The 20,633-nt window shown below is 41.9% G+C and overlaps 2 protein-coding genes and 1 non-coding gene across 14 annotated transcripts in view; 2 read left to right on the forward strand and 1 right to left on the reverse strand.

Annotated features, from left to right (window-relative positions):
- The window catches only part of MBTD1 (mbt domain containing 1), a 48,249-nt gene extending 47,303 nt beyond the window's left edge, over positions 1-946 (reverse strand). For 6 of the 11 annotated variants that reach the window (XM_036450779.2, XM_036450786.2, XM_036450788.2 and 3 more), the window contains exon 1: positions 520-763. In XM_036450779.2, coding sequence (XP_036306672.1) covers positions 520-540 — 21 coding nt within the window. In that variant the 5' untranslated portion in view covers positions 541-763. Of the gene's footprint in view, positions 1-519; positions 764-804 lie in introns of those variants that run through there. The other 5 variants (XM_036450785.1, XM_045586137.1, XM_036450791.1 and 2 more) reach the window with 4 other exon arrangements.
- A 337-nt stretch (positions 947-1,283) lies between these two features.
- UTP18 (UTP18 small subunit processome component) lies at positions 1,284-19,694 on the forward strand. 2 transcript variants are annotated; one of them, XM_036450795.2, is made up of 14 exons: positions 1,284-1,622; positions 3,110-3,222; positions 5,426-5,524; positions 8,032-8,099; positions 9,823-9,911; positions 11,598-11,723; positions 11,821-11,995; positions 12,323-12,423; positions 12,686-12,776; positions 13,463-13,586; positions 14,378-14,552; positions 16,597-16,739; positions 18,043-18,081; positions 19,546-19,694. In XM_036450795.2, exons 1-13 carry the CDS (start codon positions 1,284-1,286, stop codon positions 18,065-18,067), a joined length of 1,668 nt encoding a protein of 555 aa, XP_036306688.1. In that variant the 3' UTR covers positions 18,068-18,081; positions 19,546-19,694. The 2 variants fall into 2 exon arrangements, with proteins under 2 accessions (XP_036306688.1, XP_036306689.1); XM_036450796.2 differs by lacking the exon at positions 16,597-16,739.
- Positions 8,196-8,301, forward strand: LOC118726683. The gene has a single exon (XR_004990364.1). It is a non-coding gene; the product is annotated as a U6 spliceosomal RNA (small nuclear RNA).
- Positions 19,695-20,633: the final 939 nt, after the last annotated feature.

Here is a 20,633-nt window from a genome sequence, read left to right on the forward strand (position 1 = left end):
CCCACCCCGCCCCTTTCAGCAGCCACCTCCACGTGCAAAATGCCTCGCGGCGCTCGCCCCGAGGCGGAGAGAGGCTCCCTCCCCAGCACAGCCCCACCACCATGCCCCCGGGGGCGGGGAGGGCTCCTCTCCCCCACCCCAGGCGGCTAAAAAAAGTAAAAGTCACAAATCTAGCGCCCCCCCTCCCCTCCACCAGCCAGGGCTGAAGGGGGAGGGGACGGGGCGCAGAGAAAACTTTCTCCCCAATGTTTTCCTCCAGAGAGTGTGCGGAGAGCGGGGAGAGAGAACCCCGACGAATCCGGGGCCGAGGAGGTGGGGGGAGGGGAACCCCCCCCCCCGGAATCGTTTAACGGCCGGTAGGGGGAGGGGAGCTCCGGAGGGTTGAGGGGGCGTGGGATGGAGAAACGGGCCCGGGATTGGGGTCAAAGAGCCGCAGGGGCTCCTGGGGTCGGGGAGCTGCAGGCGTCCCCCCACCCCCTTCGCCCGGCACACAAAGCGGCTGCGGCGCTCGGCTCTCACCAGATCCTTTGTGTTTTCCATCAGGGCCTCATGGGTAGGGGTTGTCCGTGCTCCCCAGGCCCGCGGCGCCCCTTCCCCGAGCTGGGGGCAGGCACCTCTCCCAGGGGCAACGGCGGCTACAGGGGTGCCCCGGCTGGGCCCAGACCCGCGGCGGCGGCGGCAGCCCCCGGATTTCCCCCCTTTAACTCGGGTGGCCCCAGGATATCAACAACATTAGCATAGCCCTCCCTCCGCAGCGCGCCTGCGCCGTGACCCGCGCCCCGATTGGCCCACTTCCCTACCTACCCTCCTCGCTCGCGTCCAGCGTGGGACCCTCGGCAGGCTCCGTACTCCAAGGGCCGTACCAAGACGGAGGGGGGTGGAGAACACAACAGGGGCTCGCGGTCAGGGGAGCAGTCAGAAAGCCAGGCGGAAGAGGAAAGGTTTCATTCAGCCATCTGAGTTTATAACCTGGCTTTCTCGTGCTCCTTTCAATCAGTTGCCGCTGCGAAGTTGTGTCGGAAAAAAATTTTCCACTCCAGTCACGCCGCCTCCTCCCCCCTCCTCCACCCGGAAGATTGTTCCTCCCGGAGGAACTCCCACACGGGAGGGGCGCGTGCGGGGGAGTGGGCGTTACGTCGGGCGAGAGTGGTGGTCACGTGCTAGCCGGCTGCGCATGCTCCTTCCGGCCCCCGGGGGCCTCGGCCGCCGCGGACGGCTCCGCGCCTCGGCGCACGCGCACTGGGGTTCCACGTGAGCGCCTGCGTTTCTTCTCCGACCCAAAGATGCCACCCGAACGGAGGAGCCGAGCGAAACCGGAGCGGAGGACCGGATCGAGGCCGAACCGGAAGGTCCCAATGAAGCCGGACAAGAAAGCCGGAGCGGGGCCAGGCGGGCCGCCCCGAAAGGCCGCTTATTCATCCCAGCGGAAACCGCCGGCCGGGCCGAGAGCAGCGCCCGCTGCGGTCACGATCGCGGCGGCGGAGGAGAGCCGGCTCCGGGAGCTGAACCGCCAGACGCTGGAGGAGGACAAGCCGGCCGTGGAGCGCTGCCTGGAGGAGCTGGTTTTCGGCGACGTCGCGGACAACGAGGACGCGCTGCTGCGGCGTTTGCGAGGCCCGCGGGTGAGAGAGGCCGCGGCGCTCGGGCTGGGCGCGCTCGGGCGGGGCGCGCGGTGGGCGGCGAACCTCCGGGGGCGGAGCCTGGGCGACCTGCGGCGCCGGGAGACCCAGGTGGGAGGGAGCGGGCGGACGCGGGCGCCGAGGGGCCTGGCGGAAGGTCTCTGCTGCGCCCGGTGCCTGCAGGCGCTCACTGTCTATTTGTTTAGCGGGCTGTGTGGTCCGGAGCATCTTTCCTGGTTCCGCCCCGCCTATCCTCATAGTGTACCTCCCTCGGGTCCTCCGATCGCCGGTGATTCCGGAGTTCCACTTGGTTTCTGGAATTAGAATTCGTGGGCACGGGCCTGGGAATCTGCGTTCTGACATTTCTCCAAATTATTTTCTTTGCAACTTTGAGAATGATTACGTATTGTGCTATTAGGTGCTGGATATTTTTTCCTGGCAATGAAAACCCTGTTTTTTGCACACTTTAAAAGAAAATCAACTCTTTTATTATATATTTGGCTTTTTATTCGAAGACAAGGAGTCCCAGGCATTGTTCTGGGCACCGGCGGAGAAACGGCGATGGGAAAAAAACTGACAAAAACCCCTGCCCTCCTGGAGCTTCCGTCCTGTGGAGAGGCATAAGATAAAGGAGAGAAATACTGTAAAGTTCTCAATGACAAGTGCTGAAGAGAAGGGGGGAAAAAGCCATTCGAGAGAAGGGAGATAAGTGTGCGTAGAGAAGGGTGGCCTAGCAGGACCTCACTGGTGATTGCAGTTTGCCAAATAAACGTGGGCCCAGCAAGTAACAGCTGATTGCCAGAAAGTCCTTTGGTTGCCTATGGGAGAAGCTGCAGAAATCCGGGAGATAGAGAACTACTGTTGGGAAAATGAGCCGTGTGACTGTGTCCTAGTCAGGAAAAGAAACTGTGAGGTGGGATTTATTGGATTTATGGGGTTTGAAGGGTCGTAGGTGGGTGATACCCAGTAGAAATAATTTATTTCTACACTGTGGCTTGGGGAAAGCTCAAGCTCACTTCAGGGGGTAGTGTGGTCTAGATTCAGACTTAATAGTACAGTATGACATTTCTTAAAAAGGTAGGGGGTCAGGAATGACAGAAAAATGGAGAAGAGATATGTCTAAGAATTTGAAATGTTATCGGTCATGTTATTTGATGCTAGTCTGTCTCTGGTCCCGTAATTTCTGTAGTTCTGGGATTTTTTCCTGCTCCTTTCTTCATCTTGTTCTTGTCTTGCTTGGTCTTTTCTTTCCAGCTTGCTGATGTTCTCTCCTTGACTGTTTCATCTTACCTCGCCTGTCCAGTCCGTGTGTGATACCATCCTATGATTTCCTCATTTTCTATTTTTTCCTCCAGCATTTGCTGTGATAACTATCTTATCTGAGGGCTGTAAAAGCAACACATTCTACTGGCCATGTAACTTCAAGGTCAATGTGTCTTTCACTGTGGGACTGAAAAACTTAGTGCTTGAGGGCATTTTTTCTTCTCTAGGTTCAAGTACAGGAAGACTCAGGTGACTCAGAAGTGGAGAATGAAGCAAAGAATAATTTTCCATCTCAAAAGAAGCCAGTTTGGGTGGATGAAGAAGATGAAGATGAGGAAATGTAAGTTGCCAAATGTTTTCTTCTGGAATCTCTCTGAATACTTTAAAAGTTATTCTGCAGGTTTGAAAAAAGTTCTTTTTACGAATGTGTGATTATGTGAAGATTTGAAAAATATTAGAAAGTAGCCCTAGCTGGTTTGGCTCAGTGGATAGACTACCAGGGGACAGACAGTTGACTGGTCAACCAGTCGCTATGATGTGCACTGACCACTAGGTTAGCTTGCTGCTGGGGTCCCGCGGAGTGGGACTGAGCGAGATGGGCCGGACATGCCCTGGAGCCCTCTTGCAGTCCATCCCTGGCTGGCCAACCTCCCACTTCCCTGCCGGGCCTTATGGTGCACAGGTAGGGTACCTTGGCCTGGCTTGCGCTCTCTTGAAATCTGGGACCCCTTGGGGGATGTCTGAGCCATTTTCTGAGATAGTTGCTGTGATGCACATTGACCACCGGGGAGTGGAGGGGGTGGGGTAACAGATGCTCAATGCAGGAGCTGCCCCCTGGTGGTCAGTGTGTTTCTACAGTGGGAGTGCTGCTCAGCCAGAAGCTGGGCTCAAAAAGCAGCTGGAGAGCACAGTGGTGGTGGTGGGAGCATCTCCCACCTCTGCATCAGCACTAAGGATGACCGATTAATGGCTTAGGCCTGCTCTCTGTGGAACAGGCCTAAGCCGGCAGTTGGACATCCCCCGAGGGCTCCTGGACTACAAGAGGGTGCAGGCCGGGCTGAGGGACTCCCCACACACCTCCTCCCCCGAGTGCACAAATTTCATGCACCAGGCCTCTAGTTCTGTTAGACTGAGCATGAGGTCCTACCAATTTATCATCCCATTAAGAGGTGCCCATTGCATTTCATTCTTAAAGCAATGCTTTTTTCAGGCTTTGTCAGTTTAATGCGTGGAAAATATATATCAATACTTAGTGCTGAGAAAACATTTTTCATTGGTGTTTCTTAAAATACCTCTATTATATCTTTGTTTTACTTGTTTACTGGAGGGACTTTATTTAGTAGAAATTATATGTATTTAAGGGTACAACGTAATATTTTGTAGTAAAATGATTGCTAGTCAAACTAATTAACATATCCTTCTCTTCATATAGTTTCCATTTTTTGTGTGTGTGATGAGAGTCCCTGAAATCTACTCTCTTAGTAAATTTCCACTATACAACACAGTAAATATTAAGTATAGTCATTATGCTTACATTAGCTCTCTAGACATTCATATATAATTGCATTTTTGACCATCTCCCCATTTTCTTCATCTCCCCATCCCTGGTAACTACCATTTATTTTCTCCTTCTATGTGGTCTGCCTTTTTAGATTCCATATATAAAGAGATCAATCAGTATTTTTTTGTCTTGTTTTTTTCCTCTAAATATATTTTTATTGCTTTCAGAGAGGAAGGGAAAGGGAGAGAGAGAAAGAGAAACATCAAGAGAGACTCATTGAACCGCTGCCTCATGCATGCCTCCTACTGGGGATTGAACCCACAAGCCAGGCATTTGCCATGTCTGGGACTCAAATGTGTTCTGGTTCATAGGTCGACACTCAACCACAGAGCAGCACCGCCAGGCTCTGTTTTGATTCACTTAGCATAATGTCTCCAGGTTCATCCATGTGTCACAAATGGTAGATGAGGTTGTTTCTTAATGATCTTGCTATATCAGCTCCTTACATTTTGAGAATTTCAAACCTTTATATGTCAAATTTATTGTAGGTTTTTCTCTGTGCTTTCTGTTTGCCTTTTAATGCTTTTTAAAATGTTTGATAGGATATTTACATTTTTATATAGTACTTAAGTCTAGGAATCTTTTTCTTATTTTTGTTGTTAAAAGTAAAAAGTCCACTAGAGAGAGAAATGGGAGCCTATATTTTTCCTTCATAGTATTTTAAGTTTTTAAAAAAATTAACTTGATTTTTTATTTTACCTGGATTTTATTTAGGTGAATGGCATAAGCTGTGTGTAAAGTTATTATGTATTTAAAATATTAGCTATTCAAAGGGTGAATTGTATAATCAAAATATTGGAGACTTCTTTTTGTTTGTTTTGGGGAAAATAGAGAATGTGTGTCTCAGATGTTCCATATTTTACAAGTCTTGACCTATATTCTTCAATTAAATTACTAGTAGTTTTCTCAAACTACTAAAGACAACAGTTGTTTTTTATATTCTTTAAAAGTCAGTTAAACCATGCTATTTTGTTTTTTATAGGGTTGACATGATGAACAATCGTTTTCGGAAAGATATGATGAAAAATGCTGGTGAAAACAAACTTTCAAAAAATGAGCTTCAAAAGAGACTTAAGGAAGAGTAAGTATCCTTTTTCATATGACTTAAAGAGGAGGTCTTTATAACCAGTAGTTTATTTTGATTCCCTCAGTCTTCGGTTGTAATAGCTTCTTGGGTAATGATTTCCATTTTGAAACAGTAGGAGCATTGCTGTTAGAAGACATGATTAAGTTTTAGTATTTTGAGGGAAGATGAAATACAAGTACAAAAAGATTTTGGAAAAAACTTGTAATCCCATCATTCACATATCATAATCAATAACATTGCTTACTTGCTTATTCGTTTGTATATGGTAAGCCATCTCTTTTTCACACTTTCCAAGCTCTCTTAGTTGAACAGAGTTAGGAAATGTGTGTATATTTTAACATAATGATTTCATATTGATTCTTTCTGTTCAAACTTGAATATTTTGTGTGTGTGTGTGTGTGTGTGTGTGTGTGTGTGTATAGACTGACAGTCCAACCAACTGAACCCGGCCAGGGCAAAATTTGAAAATATTGAAAAATATTAAAAATATTTTTGTTTTTTAATTTTATTTGTTGAAAGAAAATATTTTTGTTTGTACTGACATTTAAAAGCATTTCTAGAGGTTTATTGCATTATTACTTTTAAAAAAAGTAAGTTTATTGAAGTATAATTTACAGCAAAATTCACTCTTCCAAAGTATCTTTATGAATTTTGTTGACTACATAGTCATGTAAGCACCACAATAATTAAGATAAGGAATAAAAATATAGACCATTGCCATCACCCCCAAAAGTTCTCTTCTAATACCCTCTCCCCTCAACTTCTAACCCCTCTAGTCCCTGACAACCACCGGTAGTTTCTGATCTTATAGATTTGTTTTTTTCCAGAGTGTCATCAGTAACATATACAGTATGTACTCTTGAATTTGTTAAGCCCACTTAGTGAATCTATTATTTCAGGTGTTACATTTTTTCAGCTTTATTATGATGTATTTTTATAGTTTTGTATTTTTTCAGCTTTAGAAGATCTTTTCAGCTCAAGACCTTGTTGTATTTTGTTTAGTTTCTATTTCCCTTTTGTTATGTTAAACTTCCTCTAAATACTTCAGTATTTTTGTATTAGCTACTTTAAATTCCTAGTTTGCTAATTCTGTTATGTCTGTCTGTCTTGTGTCTGTTTCTATTGACTGACTTTTCTTCTGGTTATGGGTCACATTTTTTTTTATTTTTTTTTTGCTTCTTTGCATGTCTAATAATTTTGGATTCTGAGAAGTGTGTGTTAACTTCAATGTCTGGATTTTTTTTTTTAAATATATTTTATTGATTTTATACAGAGAGGAAGGGAGAGAGATAGTCAGAAACATCGATGAGAGAGAGTCATCGATCAGCTGCCTCTTGCACACCCCCTACTGGGGACGTGCCCACAACCAAGGTACATGCCCTTGACCGGAATCGAACCCGGGACCCTTCAGTCCCCAAGCCGACGCTCTATCCATTGAGCCAAACCGGTCCCGACCTGGATTTTGTTTTTTGCTTTAAAAAATTGTATTGATTTTAGAGAGAGAGGGAGAGGGAGAGATATAGATAAGAAACATTGATGAGAAACACCAATATTTATTGGGTGCCTCTTGCACACCCCCCTGCTGGGGATTGAGCCTGCAACCCTGACCAGGAATGGACCCGGTGATCTCAGGTTGACACTCAACCACTGAGCCACACCTGCCGGGCTGTTGTGGTTTGTTTTTGTTTTTGTTTTTGTTTTGCTTTTAATGACTATTAAACTTTCTGTTGGTGGGCAGTTAATTGGCTCAGAGGTCAGTTTGGTCCTTTAAAAGTTTTCTTTTTAGCTTTGTTCTAGAGTAGTATATTATACTCGAGGCTGGTTTAGCTCCATTACTAAGGTATGCCCTTTCTGGCATCTCTCACTGAATGCCCAGTGTTCAGTAAGGGCCTTCTCTAATTGGTTGGAACTCCAGTGTCTGAGCTTTGGTATTGTGCACCTTACAGCCCCTCAGAAGCTGTTGGCCTCACCTCATGGAGTTTTCATCCTATGAGTGTGCAGCTTAGTATTCGGCAAAAGTGTCTGCCAACTACGGGGCAGGTTTCTGTAGCTTTTTCATCCACAGTCTACTTCCCCTCCAATGCTCGTTGTCTCAGCCTCTTCCAGGTCTGATCTTTTTCTCTGTGCCAGGGTTTTTAAAAAATTCCTTCAAGGGAAAATCCTGGTGATTGTAGGACTCACCATCTGGGATGAGTCCCAATATCTTGGATGTGGTAAAATGAGCAAATAAAACAACCGTATAACTAGATGTAAATAATTAACAACAAGTATGTATCCAGATGTCCTGCATCCAGGACTAGTTTAGATAGAGGTTCATGAAAGTTTCTAGGGTAAATTCATTGGGACTATTTTGTGTGTATAGCCCTTTTGTTCTTAAAGATAACTTATTTGGAAGAGAATATAAACATGTTCTCAAGGATGGTCTTACCTATATTTTTAAATGTATCATGCTCTATGAACATACAGTGGTTACCATACAAATCTATCCTGTTTTTGCTTAGATTTCAGCATGCCATGGGGGGAGTACCTGCCTGGGTAGAGACTAATAAACGGAAAACATCTTCAGATGGTAAGTGTTGATGATACCTTTGTTAATAAAGAAGTTCTAGTCCTGATCTGTTATTGTTTGAGCTTTCTCATGAGGCTCATTAAAACCTGGTGTTTTGTGCTTGCTTCGGCAGCACATATACTAAAATTGGGACAATACAGAGAAGATTGCATGGCCCCTGTGCAAGGATGACACAGAAATCCCTGAAGCAATCCATATTTTAAAAAACAACAAACAATAAAACCTGGTGTTTCAAATATGCCTCTTTTTTTTTTTTTTTTTTTTACGTAAATATCTGGTTTTGAAGTCTACCATTTCTCTGAGGGAAGCCCTTTTGCAATAACATAAGGCTTATTTAACAGCATATTCTCCACTGTGAAGACAATGGATGGATTTTATAATTTTTTTCCTCAACAGAACTGTATTGCATTAAGGCATAGGATTAAGGAAAAATGAGTATACTGTTACTTCTTGATTCTTAGTCCCTTCTGAAGACGTTGGCAACTAATTTAGCTGAGCAGTAGGAAATGGAATATCTGCCTAAGGAGCACATGTCAGGTCAATCCCAGATAGTCACTTTATAAAAACTTACTTTCAGTTCTAGGTTTTAAGTTTGGTTTGTACCATAACTGTTTTCTGCTTTTTAGATCCTTGAGTTTAGATATAACTATGAATGGTTAAGCCAAGATCTGACTCTGTGCTTGGAGTTATAAATTTTATACTTGGAATTGACCTTTGAAATCCTTTAGGAAGTCCCAGATAAGTCCTCCCACATAATGCAGGAGTCCTTCCTTAGCATCCTTGCTATCTGATGAGTTTCTGTTTGATTACCACCACCACTTCCTCTCCCTTCCTCCACCTGCCAGTCCTCTTGGTAATAAAGTACACCTTCCCCACACCCCTCAGTCCTCACAGTGCTGAAGCACAGGGAGCCGCCATACAGAGGAGCTACTTGTTTTATGTAATGCTGTTGGAAAACTCAACTTGTAATTAAATAGAAGTGTGTCTTCTGGTTTCCAGCCAGATACTTGTAGAGGCTGAGGGAATCTTTATCCTCTGCAAGAACCTTTTCTACAGCATCTGTTAGATGGTAATTTAACCTCTGCTTAAATATATCACATAATGTACTCTTTCTTCCCCCTATTTCTTTTAATACATATTTTTATTGATTTCAGCGATGAAGGGAGAGGGAGAGAGAGAGAAGAATCAATAATGAGAGAGGATCATCCATCAGCCGCCTCCCACTCATCTCCCAACCCCTCTGGGGACAGCCTGAAACCTGAGCATGTGCCCTGACTGGGAATTGCTCACCCACTGAGCCACAGCAGAGTGCTCTTAGCTCTCTGAAGTTCTCATACACAGTTTGCTGACATCGGTCTTGCAATTCTATCTTTTTCACCCGAGTTAAGCTAGCTGTCCACCGTATTGCTAAAGAACTCAAGATGAATTCTTTTCACATTAAATGCTGACTTTATTTCAACTTAATTTCATCTTGTTCTAGTCACTGTGAATGTGTGTCTTTCATTCTAGCGTCAGCCTTGATTTTGATTATATATATTGAGTTCTGTGTCATTCTTTTCCTCTATTTCAAATTTATTTTGCTGTTTTACCATTTGCAGCTTAAAGTAAGTAGTTAAGGCTGGGAGGTTGAGCAGGGAGTTGAGGTTTCAGCTAGAGACATCTGGAGTAGAGAATGCTCGTCTCAGTTACCTAAAGATCAGCCTTGTGGGTTTGTTTGACTTAGATGAAAGTGAAGAGGATGAAGATGATTTGTTGCAAAGGACTGGGAATTTCATATCCACATCGACTTCTCTTCCTAAAGGAATCTTAAAGGTGAGAGTCAGTGAAGTTGCCCAAGCTAATTACCTCTGAAATTCATATGCTTCCCAGTTAAAACGGTATGGATTCCTTTTATCTGTGGGACTAAATGTGTTTGCTGTCATTTTGCTTTGGTAAATACTTATGCTAGTTTTTCATCTATTACAAGAATGACCAAGAAAACTAAATGATGTCCCTAGGAACCTTTTAGGAATCTTACTTGATTTCTCCTCTTGCATTTCTCATTATTCCTCGTGGCATCAGCCTAGTTCATTCTGCTGTCTTCTGTCACCCGTTTACTGCAGTAGCTTTGTAACTAGTTTCCCCACGTCCACTTTACTTCCTCCCAACTACTCTTCATGTAGTTGCCAGAGAGATATTTTTAAAATAAAGGATTTTGTCACTTTCATTGCGCTTTGAAAACTTCTATATTTCTTTTCATGGTCTACGCTGCCCTTGATGGTCTGGCTTCTGCCTACATCCAAACTTCATCACAGACCTTTCTCCCATATTTCCTAGTTTATAGTCATACAGGCCTTATTCCTGTTTCTTGAATGAGCTGAGTCCTTTCTTGCCTAGAACATGTGCTCTTGCTCTTCTTTCTGCCTGCCTGTTCTCAGGCGCTGCTAATAGCCAACCATTACTACCTTCCTGCTCAAAGGACACTTCAGAAAGGTCTCTCCTGGCCACTGTGTCTAAACTGGTCTATACTCACTGCTTTCTAACTCGTCACTGTCTTTAGCTTGTTCATTGCAGTAACCGAGTACCTACCCAGCACCGTGCTTCAGTTAAATATCTGCCACATGGACAGATCTCTCTTTGACATGGATATTTTCCCCCACTATAAAACGGTGGGATGTGATTTGGATGGGGGAGGGGACTCTTATTACAGTAAATTATTAGGAAAAAGAGTGATTCTGTCTCCCCAACCTTAAGACAATTCCTTGAGCTCCTCAGAGGGTGAATACACCTTCATTGAAAAATTTAACTTCAGTGGTTACAAAGCATACACATAATACCTTGTTTTTTTATGTAATTAAAATTTTAATATGGAAGGAAAACCCTATAAAACAAAGAAATAACTGGAAATACTTCTAATGATGCGTGAAATTGTCATTACTTTAAACTAATAATCACACACTTGCAGAACATAAGTACTTCATGCTAATCATAGAACCTCTTGTTTTGTGCCATCAATGCAAAGATGCCAGATAGTTTTCAGTAAAATTACCCTGGAAGTCAGTTTTCTAACCCAAATACGGTGTATCCCAAAAGGTTGCGGGTTTGATTCCTGGTCAGGGCACATCCCTAGGTTGCAGGTTCAATGCCCCCTTGGGCCAAGTATGGGGAAGAAACCACTCTCTCTCACATTGATGTTTCTCCCCCTTCCTCTCTCAAAATTCAATAAAAACATGTCTTAAAAAAACAAAAACAAAAACAAAAACCAATAGAGTGCATTTGGAGAAACGACTGCATTCTGATGCTCCCTGAGCTTAATGATAAAATCCTCATTTGGTAGATAGTAAAAATGGATTGTGTGGTAAAATGACTGGCTAGTTGGTAGCCGAGCTGTGGACTTTTGGTACCATTCCAGTGGGCTTTGTTCTGCAAATAAACCATTTTATAACATTATTCCTTCATGCTCTAAAGAAAATGTCAACCCATTTGAGTTGATAAAATTCCCACTTTATTTTTCCACAGATGAAGAACTGCCTACATGCCAATGCTGAACGTCCTACGACTGCTCGGATCTCGTCCGTGCAGTTCCATCCTTGTGCTCAGGTGGTGATGGTTGCTGCACTAGATAACTCTATTTCACTATTTCAGGTATGTCACTGCATTTTTAAATGGAGACTTGGAGTTTGCTACCAGGATACAGGGTCTATGGAAATAACTGAAAGTAATATTTTATACTTCCTTATAGGTTGATGGGAAAACAAATCCTAAAATTCAGAGCATCTATTTGGAAAAGTTTCCGATCTTTAAGGCTCGTTTTAGTGCTAATGGAGAAGAGGTTTTAGCCACCAGTACCCACAGCAGGGTACTTTATGTCTATGACATGCTGGCTGGAAAGTTAATTCCAGTACATCAAGTGAGAGGTAAAGTTTCTGTTGAACACATAGCTGCTCATCTCCCCCCCACCTCCCAGCCCATAGCTGAGTTCATTTAACAGTATTTACAGCCACTTAGTTTCCTCCTCATAATTTTAAGAGAATTTTTATACTCATTTATTTGAGCTAAACTAGTGACTTATCCAGGGAGAGAGGGAAGGAGGGTCAGACTTACTCAGTGTCCAAGGCTAGGTTTTGTTTAATTTGAGGTACTTGGATATTTTAAAAGATCAGAAACTCTCAATTGTCAATGAAAGATAGCCTTATGGAAAACCATATTAATCCTTATTTGATTGACTCCCCTTTCTTTCTAAGGTTTGAAAGAGAAGATAGTAAGGAACTTCGAAGTCTCCTCAGATGGGTCCTTCTTGCTCATAAATGGCGTTGCTGGATATTTTCACCTGCTGTCAATGAAGGTGAAGCATTACTAGTTGTTGCTTCTTCTGGGATAGGACATTAGTGTAGGGATGGTCTTGAACCATAACTCATGGTGTCCGTAAGTCTGCATCTCAAATAGAGGAACGCTGTGGACAGTTGAGGAAGAACTTGGGAGTTCAGGGGAAAAGAATGTTGAGTAGGTGCTACAAAATGGAGAACTGGGTTGTTCCTGTGCTGCACAGTGTGATTCTTCTGTGCACCTCCTAAAATGATTGATAAGCATATTTATTACTCTTTTAGACTAAAGAATTGATTAGTAGCATGAAAGTAAATGGAAGGATTGCAGCATCCACGTTCTCTTCAGATAGTAAGAAAGTGTACGCCTCGTCGGGTAAGTTAATGACATGATCAGCAGCTTCTTTGAGGCTTTGAAGGTGTTTACATTTCAAGTTTAACCAAAAACTGTGTTTGATTTTAGACTTTCTTGTTTTATTAAGCAAATCAGTTTTGTTTTTAGCATGTATTTTTTGTTGCCATTGGCCTTCTCATTTACTAACTAATAATAGTGAAGGGCTAACCATTTAACATACACCGCTAACATGGAGGAAAAGAAGGGAAGTAAATGCTTATTTATTTATTTATTTATTTATTTATTTATTTTATATATATTTTATTAATTTTTTACAGAGAGGAAGAGAGAGGGATAGAGAGTTAGAAACATTGATCAGCTTCCTCTTGCACACCCCCTACTGGAGATGTGCCCACAACCAAGGTACACACCCCCTACTGGAATCGAACCCGGGACCTTTCACTCCACAGCCCAACACTCTATCCACTGAGCCAAACTGGTCTCGTCCAAGATACTATTTATTAATGACTAATTGAGAATGCAATTTTTTATACATGGGAGTGTATGCAAGAAATATTTTTAGGCCAGTTTTGTAGATCTAGGTTATTTATAGTAGGTATTCATTTGAAGTCCCTTGTATTGATCAAAAGGGACTAAGATTGGTCAGTTCACTTGCCTTTCAAGTTTAAAACAAAATTAACCAAACCTTCTGTGGCTCTTTCATTCAGCGGATGGGGAAGTTTATGTTTGGGATGTGAACTCTAGGAAGTGCCTGAACAGATTTGTTGATGAAGGCAGTTTATATGGATTGAGCATTGCAACATCGAGGAATGGACAGTATGTGGCTTGTGGGTGAGTAAAGAGAGAATCACATTGTGGTAATGAGACAAAATTAAATAATTAAATATACTAGATGGTGCTTAAGTACTGCTTATAATCTACTCAGTAATAGAAATCAGTAAACCCAGGTTGGTTACATTTTATTGTCTTAGTGAAGTGCCTCATAATATTATTTGTGGTTTATCTGTTCTTTAGCCAAGAAAATACTGGACTGCCTTATTTCATTGTATTTTTCTTATATTCAAAACATCTACTATTTGATCATATCAGATTTTCCTATTACTATTTTAGTTACTTGTTTTACCCTTAAAGGCACTTAAAGCGTTTTTGCCTTGATCTGGCTTGGTGGTGTAAACCAAAAACACATGTTCTTCGGAAACACTGTTTGTTAGCACAGTAGGAAATGTGAAAGTATTATCTAGGACGTTATTGTGTGGTCACTGGAGAACAATGGTTATTACACTGGGGAAAAGATGGCTTCATTCCCTGCTTAATTCCAAGGACCCAGGTTGGGAGGAGGCGGCATTAAATACTTACCTGTAATTCCTACCTACCAAACCACTGACCAGCACCTGTAATTTTAGAACTTGGAGTAGTGGAGTTTTATGACTTTCTTAGCCTAAACACAGTTGATCCCTAAAGAGATTTGTCAGATCCGCCCTGGGTAGGAGGTCCGGAGGGTCTTGCTGTCCAGAAGCACAGGCTGGTGGGGCTAGATGTTCAGATAGGCCGGGACCATCGTGGCCCCTTTGGCTTTGCTTTTCCCTTTGCTTGTCGTTAAAAATTCCCTTTTTCCTTTGCAGCTCTAACTGTGGAGTGGTAAACATATACAGTCAAGATTCTTGTCTCCAAGAAACAAACCCAAAGCCGATAAAAGCTATAATGAACTTGGTTACCGGTGTTTCTTCTTTGACCTTCAATCCTACCACAGAAATCTTGGCAATGGCTTCAGAAAAAATGAAAGAAGCTGTCAGATTGGTAATTTTTCTTTACCTTTTCCTTTTATCATTGATAACTTGAAAATATAAGTTAAAGACATGGAAAAATAACAGGAAAGGAGAGTTGGATTATTTTAAAAAGAGGAGCTTCTTTTGATGTAGAAATTACTACTATTGTAGCTTTTTGGTGTGGTTGTAGGAAGGATGCACAATAGCCACCGTATTTGTATTATGTCAGTTCTTTTGGGAAAGCTGTGCTGTTTTATAACATTTCGGAAGTCGCCAAAACCGGTTTGGCCTAGTAGATAGAGCATTGGCCTGCAGACTGAAAGGTCCCAGATTTGATTCCGTTCAAGGGCATGTACCTTGGTTGCAGGCACATCCCCAGTGAGGGATGTGCAGGATGCAGCTGATCAATGTCTCTCTCTCATCGATGTTTCTAACTCTCTATCCCTCTCTCTTCCTCTCTGTAAAAAATCAATAAAATATATATATTTAAAAACAAAACATTTCATAAGTGGCTATTCTTCATTTCCACGGGTTTCTTTATCGCAGCATATTATTAAGGAGTATGTTTAAGGCAAACACTTCTTTCCTCTTCAGTTTTCTTTCCTCATCTACCTTCTGAGGTATGTTGTCTTAGTGGAGTGGAGGCAAGTTTTAGATTTTGAGAATAAATTGTGCAAAAAGATTGCAGGTTAGCCCGGCTGGCGCGGCTCAGTGGTTGAGCTCTGATCTAGGAACCAGGAGGTTTGATTCTTGGTCAGGACACAGGCCAGGGTTAGGGGCTCGACCCTGTGTGGGGTGTGCAGGAGGTGGCCAATCAGTGGTTCTCTCTCATTGATGTTTCCCTCTCTTCCCCTTCCTTCCTCTCTAAAATCAATAAAAATACTTAAAAAATCATCTCTCATCATTGATATTTCTCTCTCTTTTCCTCCCTCTATCTTTCTCTCTCTGAAATCAATAGAAATTTATATTTTTTAAAAAAGATTGCAGTTTAAATAGCTCGGTAGTACTTGTGAATATACCTTTGTACTAGGAGTCCCTGGGACCCCTCCCAGATTTGGTGATTTTGTAGGAGGAACCACAGGATCAGTAAATAGTCATACTTATGCTAAGAGTTGTTAACAGGGAAAGGATACAGAGCAAAATCGACTTGGGACAAAGTCTGGAGGAAACCAAGTGCAGGCTTGAGTAGTCCTCTCCTAGTGGAATCACTGATTTAAAGTCTCATCTGAAAATATGGAGGATGGCAGACTACCAAGATAACCCGCCGAATGATAACTATGTGTTTGAATGTGAGGGGCTGTATTTCTTGGAAGAGCTAGAGAACATTTGAAAGCGAGAGCTCTTAAAATCCTATTCTGCTCACAGTAATTGATTCCGTGCTTGAGTTTTACGTAGAGTGTAACAAAATAGGCATTTTCTACCATAAAACCAACCCATAAAGGGTGAGGACTTGTCCTGCCTATCTGGATTTGGGCCTCTTTTTCCTAGTAGACTCGTGGAGAAAGAGGCTGTGTGCCTGTATGATTAGGCCTGGCCTTGACATGAGCTTTTGGCTCTAAATCACTTGAGAAACCAGGTCTTCATGATCCAGTCCTCCTTGAGAAGAGATGGCAAAAGACAAAGGATGTGTTGCATAGTTGAAAAGTAAAAGCGAGAAAATAAATCACACGCTATTGGAATATGTGGTGTGACTTTGCCTAGCTTCAGTCATGTAAAATCAAACGCTTCATAATGTTAAAGCTTCCATTCCCTGTGACAGATTTTAGTGTTCTTCACTATGGTCATTAAGTGAGAGCATTAGTGGGTATTTCCATTGACTTATTCACCTATTTGGCAAGCATTTGATTCTCTCAGGCACCATGCTAGATGCAGCTTTAAAAACATCCAGAAAATGTGTTTTTTCCTTCCCTCTCCAATTTGAAAATTAAATTTTAATTTTGGAATGTTTGGCTACATTAATGTGTACTACAGTGAAAATGAGCTTTTTGTTCCAGCTAAAAGATAGTGAAGATTAAAATTTAAGAAAGTTGAGTTCCCTGGTGTTGAAATTTAAAGCTTTTTTTTATTTCCTGCAGGTTCACCTTCCTTCCTGTACAGTGTTTTCAAACTTCCCAGTCTTTAAGCAGAAGAATATTTCTCTTGCTCATACCATGGATTTTTCTCCAAGAAGTGGATATTTTGCTTTGGGGAATGAAAAGGGCAGGGCCCTACTCTATAGGTAGGTATTATTTATGTGTAAAAGTAAAAAATATCTATAATCTTTGAAAGTGTGAAGAGATGCTATTGTTAACAAATTACATATAATTTGTTAATTCTGTAATCAATTACAATAAGTGTTTAGTTAATTGTAGAGTTTGACATCTCATCTCTATTATCTAACAAAATATGCATTTTTCTACCATAAAACCATACAATGGCACTAGCAGAAAGGTCCACCTGGGGATGTTTTAATTTTATTTTTTTCAGCAAGCTGTATTTTGAGAATGTCAAATTGAGGAAAAGTAGCCACTTTAATAATATTGCCATTTTCTTGTGCCTTGTGTTGATTTGGCAATTAGCTATTTACTCATTAGATTTACATTAAAAAAAAAATTCTTTCCCTGCAGCTATAAGCTATAAATAAGGACCACAAAGATATCCAAGAGTTATGTTCTGTCCAGGGTCTTTGCACTCAGTATACTTGGCTGTGGAGTAGGAACAAGTGCAATCTCATTGCATTGTTGCCAGGAGGGTTCAGTGACAGGTGGCTCTTCAGGGAGAACCTAAGAGCTGGGGACCTGCGATTTCAGTTGCAGCCCGCCGCCTTGCTCCCTCGCGTTGGGAGTGGGTGCTGCACAGAAGCCAGTGTGTATGTCTATATGTGGAAGGTCTGTTTTCAAAATAAAATGAAATCTGGAGTGAAGAAAAGGAGGCATGTAAATTGATGTTGAGGACATAGCTGTGAAAAGAGAATATAGCAAACAATAATATGGTTTCAAGTTCAACTTACTTGGAAAGGAAAATGGGTTATACCTGGAAAATTGATATTTCCATCCTCGTTTCAGATCATTTTTGGTGGTGATTTCAGTTTGGATTGTATAAAAGAATATAGAGTCTTGTTGCACTTAGAAATCCTCTTCCTTTGGTTTATTATATTTGACATTTTCTTTTGTTTAAGTACGCCCCAAAGGCCATTAGCGTTTTCACCAGAGCATTGCTCTAGTGAGAGTTTCTAACAAGTATCGATAGGTCGGACTGACAACATTTCTGTGGGGTATGGCTGGTCAGGTATTTCTTAGACCCCAATTTGATGCTTTGGGACAAGTTTAAGACTTTCATCTAAAATCTGAGGTATTAGCATTAGTCTCCTTCAGAATGCCAGATTGAGAAGTCTCAGCCTAGTTGCCTGGTGAGAGAATGATTGTGAATATACTCCACCCTCCCAACCCCTTAAAACATTCCTAAGTGCCCTCTGTGCTCTGATTGACAACACTCCGGGTTATCACAAAGTTGTTTAGATGATCTGTCTTTCACTTTTTCAGGTTGCACCATTACTCAGACTTCTAAAGAGATCATTTGAAGTAAGAAAATCCTTTAAATTGCTTCTTCAGGTTTTAAGGATACACCCATTGATATCAGTGGCAGAGGGACCACATTAGCTGTCTTTGTTTCTTTGCCCCTGTGTTACTGTACACTGAGTGGCCAGATTATTATGTTCTCTGAACACATAATAATATGGCCACTGTGTGTGTGTGTGTGTGTGTGTGTGTGTGTGTGTGTATTAGAGACCCTGTGCATGAATTCTTGCATGAATGGTTGGCCAGCCTGCCTGCTGGTTGAATTCCTGGTCGGGGACAATTTGCATATTAGCCTTTTATTATATAGTTTATACACTGAGCTGAAACCGGTTTGGCTCAGTGGATGGAGTGTCAGCCTGTGGACTGAAGGATCCCAGGATCGATTCCGGTCAAGGGCATGTACCTTGGTTGTGGGCACATCACCAGAAGAGGGCGTGCAGGAGGTAGCTGATCAATGTTTCTCTCTCATCGATGTTTCTAACTCTATCTCTCTCTTCCTCTATGTAAAACAAAAACAATAAAATATATATATACATTTTTTAAAAAGGATATACACTGAGTGGCCAGATTGATATGCGTTCAGAGATCATAATAATCTGGCCACTCGGTGTATATTCTTTTAGGGGAGTTGGATGGAAGGTAGATCAGGAAGAGCCTGGTTGGATGTGAATCTTCCTTGGAATTTCTTTTTCTTTAAATCAATAAATTTCAGAAAGAGGGAGAGGGAGAGGAAGGTTCTCATACATGATGAGCATCATTGATCAGCTGCCTTCTGCATGCCCCACACGGGATTGAGCCCAAATCCCAGGTATGTGATTTGACTGGTAATTGAACCATGATCTTGGTTCACTGAGCTCATCCTTGGGAATTTCAACAACAGTCTGGCTTTTTTCTTTGGAGGTCAGCTCTCTAATGTAATTACTAAACATTTAATCCACAAAGGAGAATAGACTGAGCAGTGAGAGAGAAGTATCTTCAGATAGAATTAAAGCTTCCCTGAGCTTCAAATCCTCTTATCTTATGCTATATGTTTCTTGAGAGATTATAAGTGCTTGCCCTGTAGCTTGTTAATAGTGTGTTGTCATAGACCTAGTTCATGTCTGGTCATTAGTTTTGCTGCCCTAAATTTAAAACAGTAGGACATGCTGCTTCTCCCAGGGTTTGACCTTTGAAATGAGACATGGTAGACACGAGGCTGAGCTTTGCAGTGGGCCTGTTCATTACAATTGACTGATTTGAGATTCGTACATGTTGGGGAGAGACTGGGAGTGCATACAGATTTAAATAGAGGAAAAGAATTTTTGAAGGTAAAATAATATTGAGCAAAACATTAGCGTGGGGTCGGGGGAAGCACTCCAACCATCTTGTCCTGAAAATTACATTGTCAGTACATGTTGTTTGTTTTTTACATGTTTGTTGTTGACCAGCAGTTATAAATCAGGTGTGTGATTTCTTTTCTTTCCTCAGATTAAGTTGAGTCACAAGAGAAGCCCATCCTGATAGATCTGAGAAACTTTGCAGAATATGGGATAATGTACGGATAATGATTTTTTTTTTGAGCCAGCTGTACATACTTGTTAATAGAAATATATAATAAATACATGGCAACTTTTTTTTTTTTTTTTGAAAATAAATTATGTGGGAGAACGGGTGGACTAGAAAGGGCTAATGAGGGGAGAAAATGGGACTTATGTATTACTTTCAACAATAAAGATTTTTTTAAAAAATATATATGGTTCTTCCCTACCCACCTACACACAGACGCACTAACTTGGATGCATTTCTTTTAAGATGAAACCTGAGCGATTGGAAACACCTGTCTGCAGCCCAAAGTCACAAAGGCAAATGTTCTCATATTTCACGCTGAGCCCTTATTAATAGGTCCTCTTTTCCCAGCATAGATCTCTCCATGTTTCAGGCTCTGATCGATCAGCTTGACATGAGAGCGATGAGATCTCATAGAATGAATTTTGAACTTCCAAGTGGTCCTGGAAAAGAGATTATGGGAATGAAAAGCCTTTTCTGGACTTAGTACTTCAAGTGGTTGTGACTAAACCTGTTCACTTGTCCTACCAATTATTAGCCACACCCTGCAAATATTCCTTACCATGACTTAAATGTTTCCTTTGAGTTCCAAGGTTGGCAATTGATTCCATAATTCTTTAATTGTAATATAACTTTGCTTTAGGCTAGTCCCTACATTTCTTAGGAAAAACTGACATGATACCATGAACTATTGCATGTGAGAAGTATCAGGTCTAAGAGCTTTCAGTCCATCTTCTAACACATGGAAAAGTCAGGAGAGGAAGTTTTTCCAGGGACATAAAAGACTGTTCAGGAAAGTAATAAATCCTACATAACTTCAAACAGACGGGTCGGGGGCAGGTATCTTCAGTGTGTTCGCTCTAGGTAGCCCAGTTGGTGCTGATTGTGTTACGATATCCCAGCAGCCTTTTAAAAGGAAATTTTCTCTTTAGACGGGCTATTGCTGTGCAATTGTGGAGACCTGTTCTCTTGTAACATTTTTTAAGTTAATTATGAGCATTTCAGATGCC

This window comes from Pipistrellus kuhlii, unplaced genomic scaffold (assembly GCF_014108245.1).
Source record: "Pipistrellus kuhlii isolate mPipKuh1 unplaced genomic scaffold, mPipKuh1.p scaffold_m20_p_22, whole genome shotgun sequence".
Taxonomy (NCBI): Eukaryota; Metazoa; Chordata; class Mammalia; order Chiroptera; family Vespertilionidae; genus Pipistrellus; species Pipistrellus kuhlii.

Excerpts from the sequence above, each read along its gene's own strand:
- UTP18 (XM_036450795.2), top strand. The coding sequence starts at position 1,284 with ATGCCACCCGAACGGAGGAGCCGAGCGAAACCGGAGCGGAGGACCGGA. Across the intron at positions 9,912-11,597 it reads TTCCTAAAGGAATCTTAAAG|ATGAAGAACTGCCTACATGC; the intron begins GTGAGAGTCAGT and ends ATTTTTCCACAG. Across the intron at positions 14,553-16,596 it reads TGAAAGAAGCTGTCAGATTG|GTTCACCTTCCTTCCTGTAC; the intron begins GTAATTTTTCTT and ends TATTTCCTGCAG.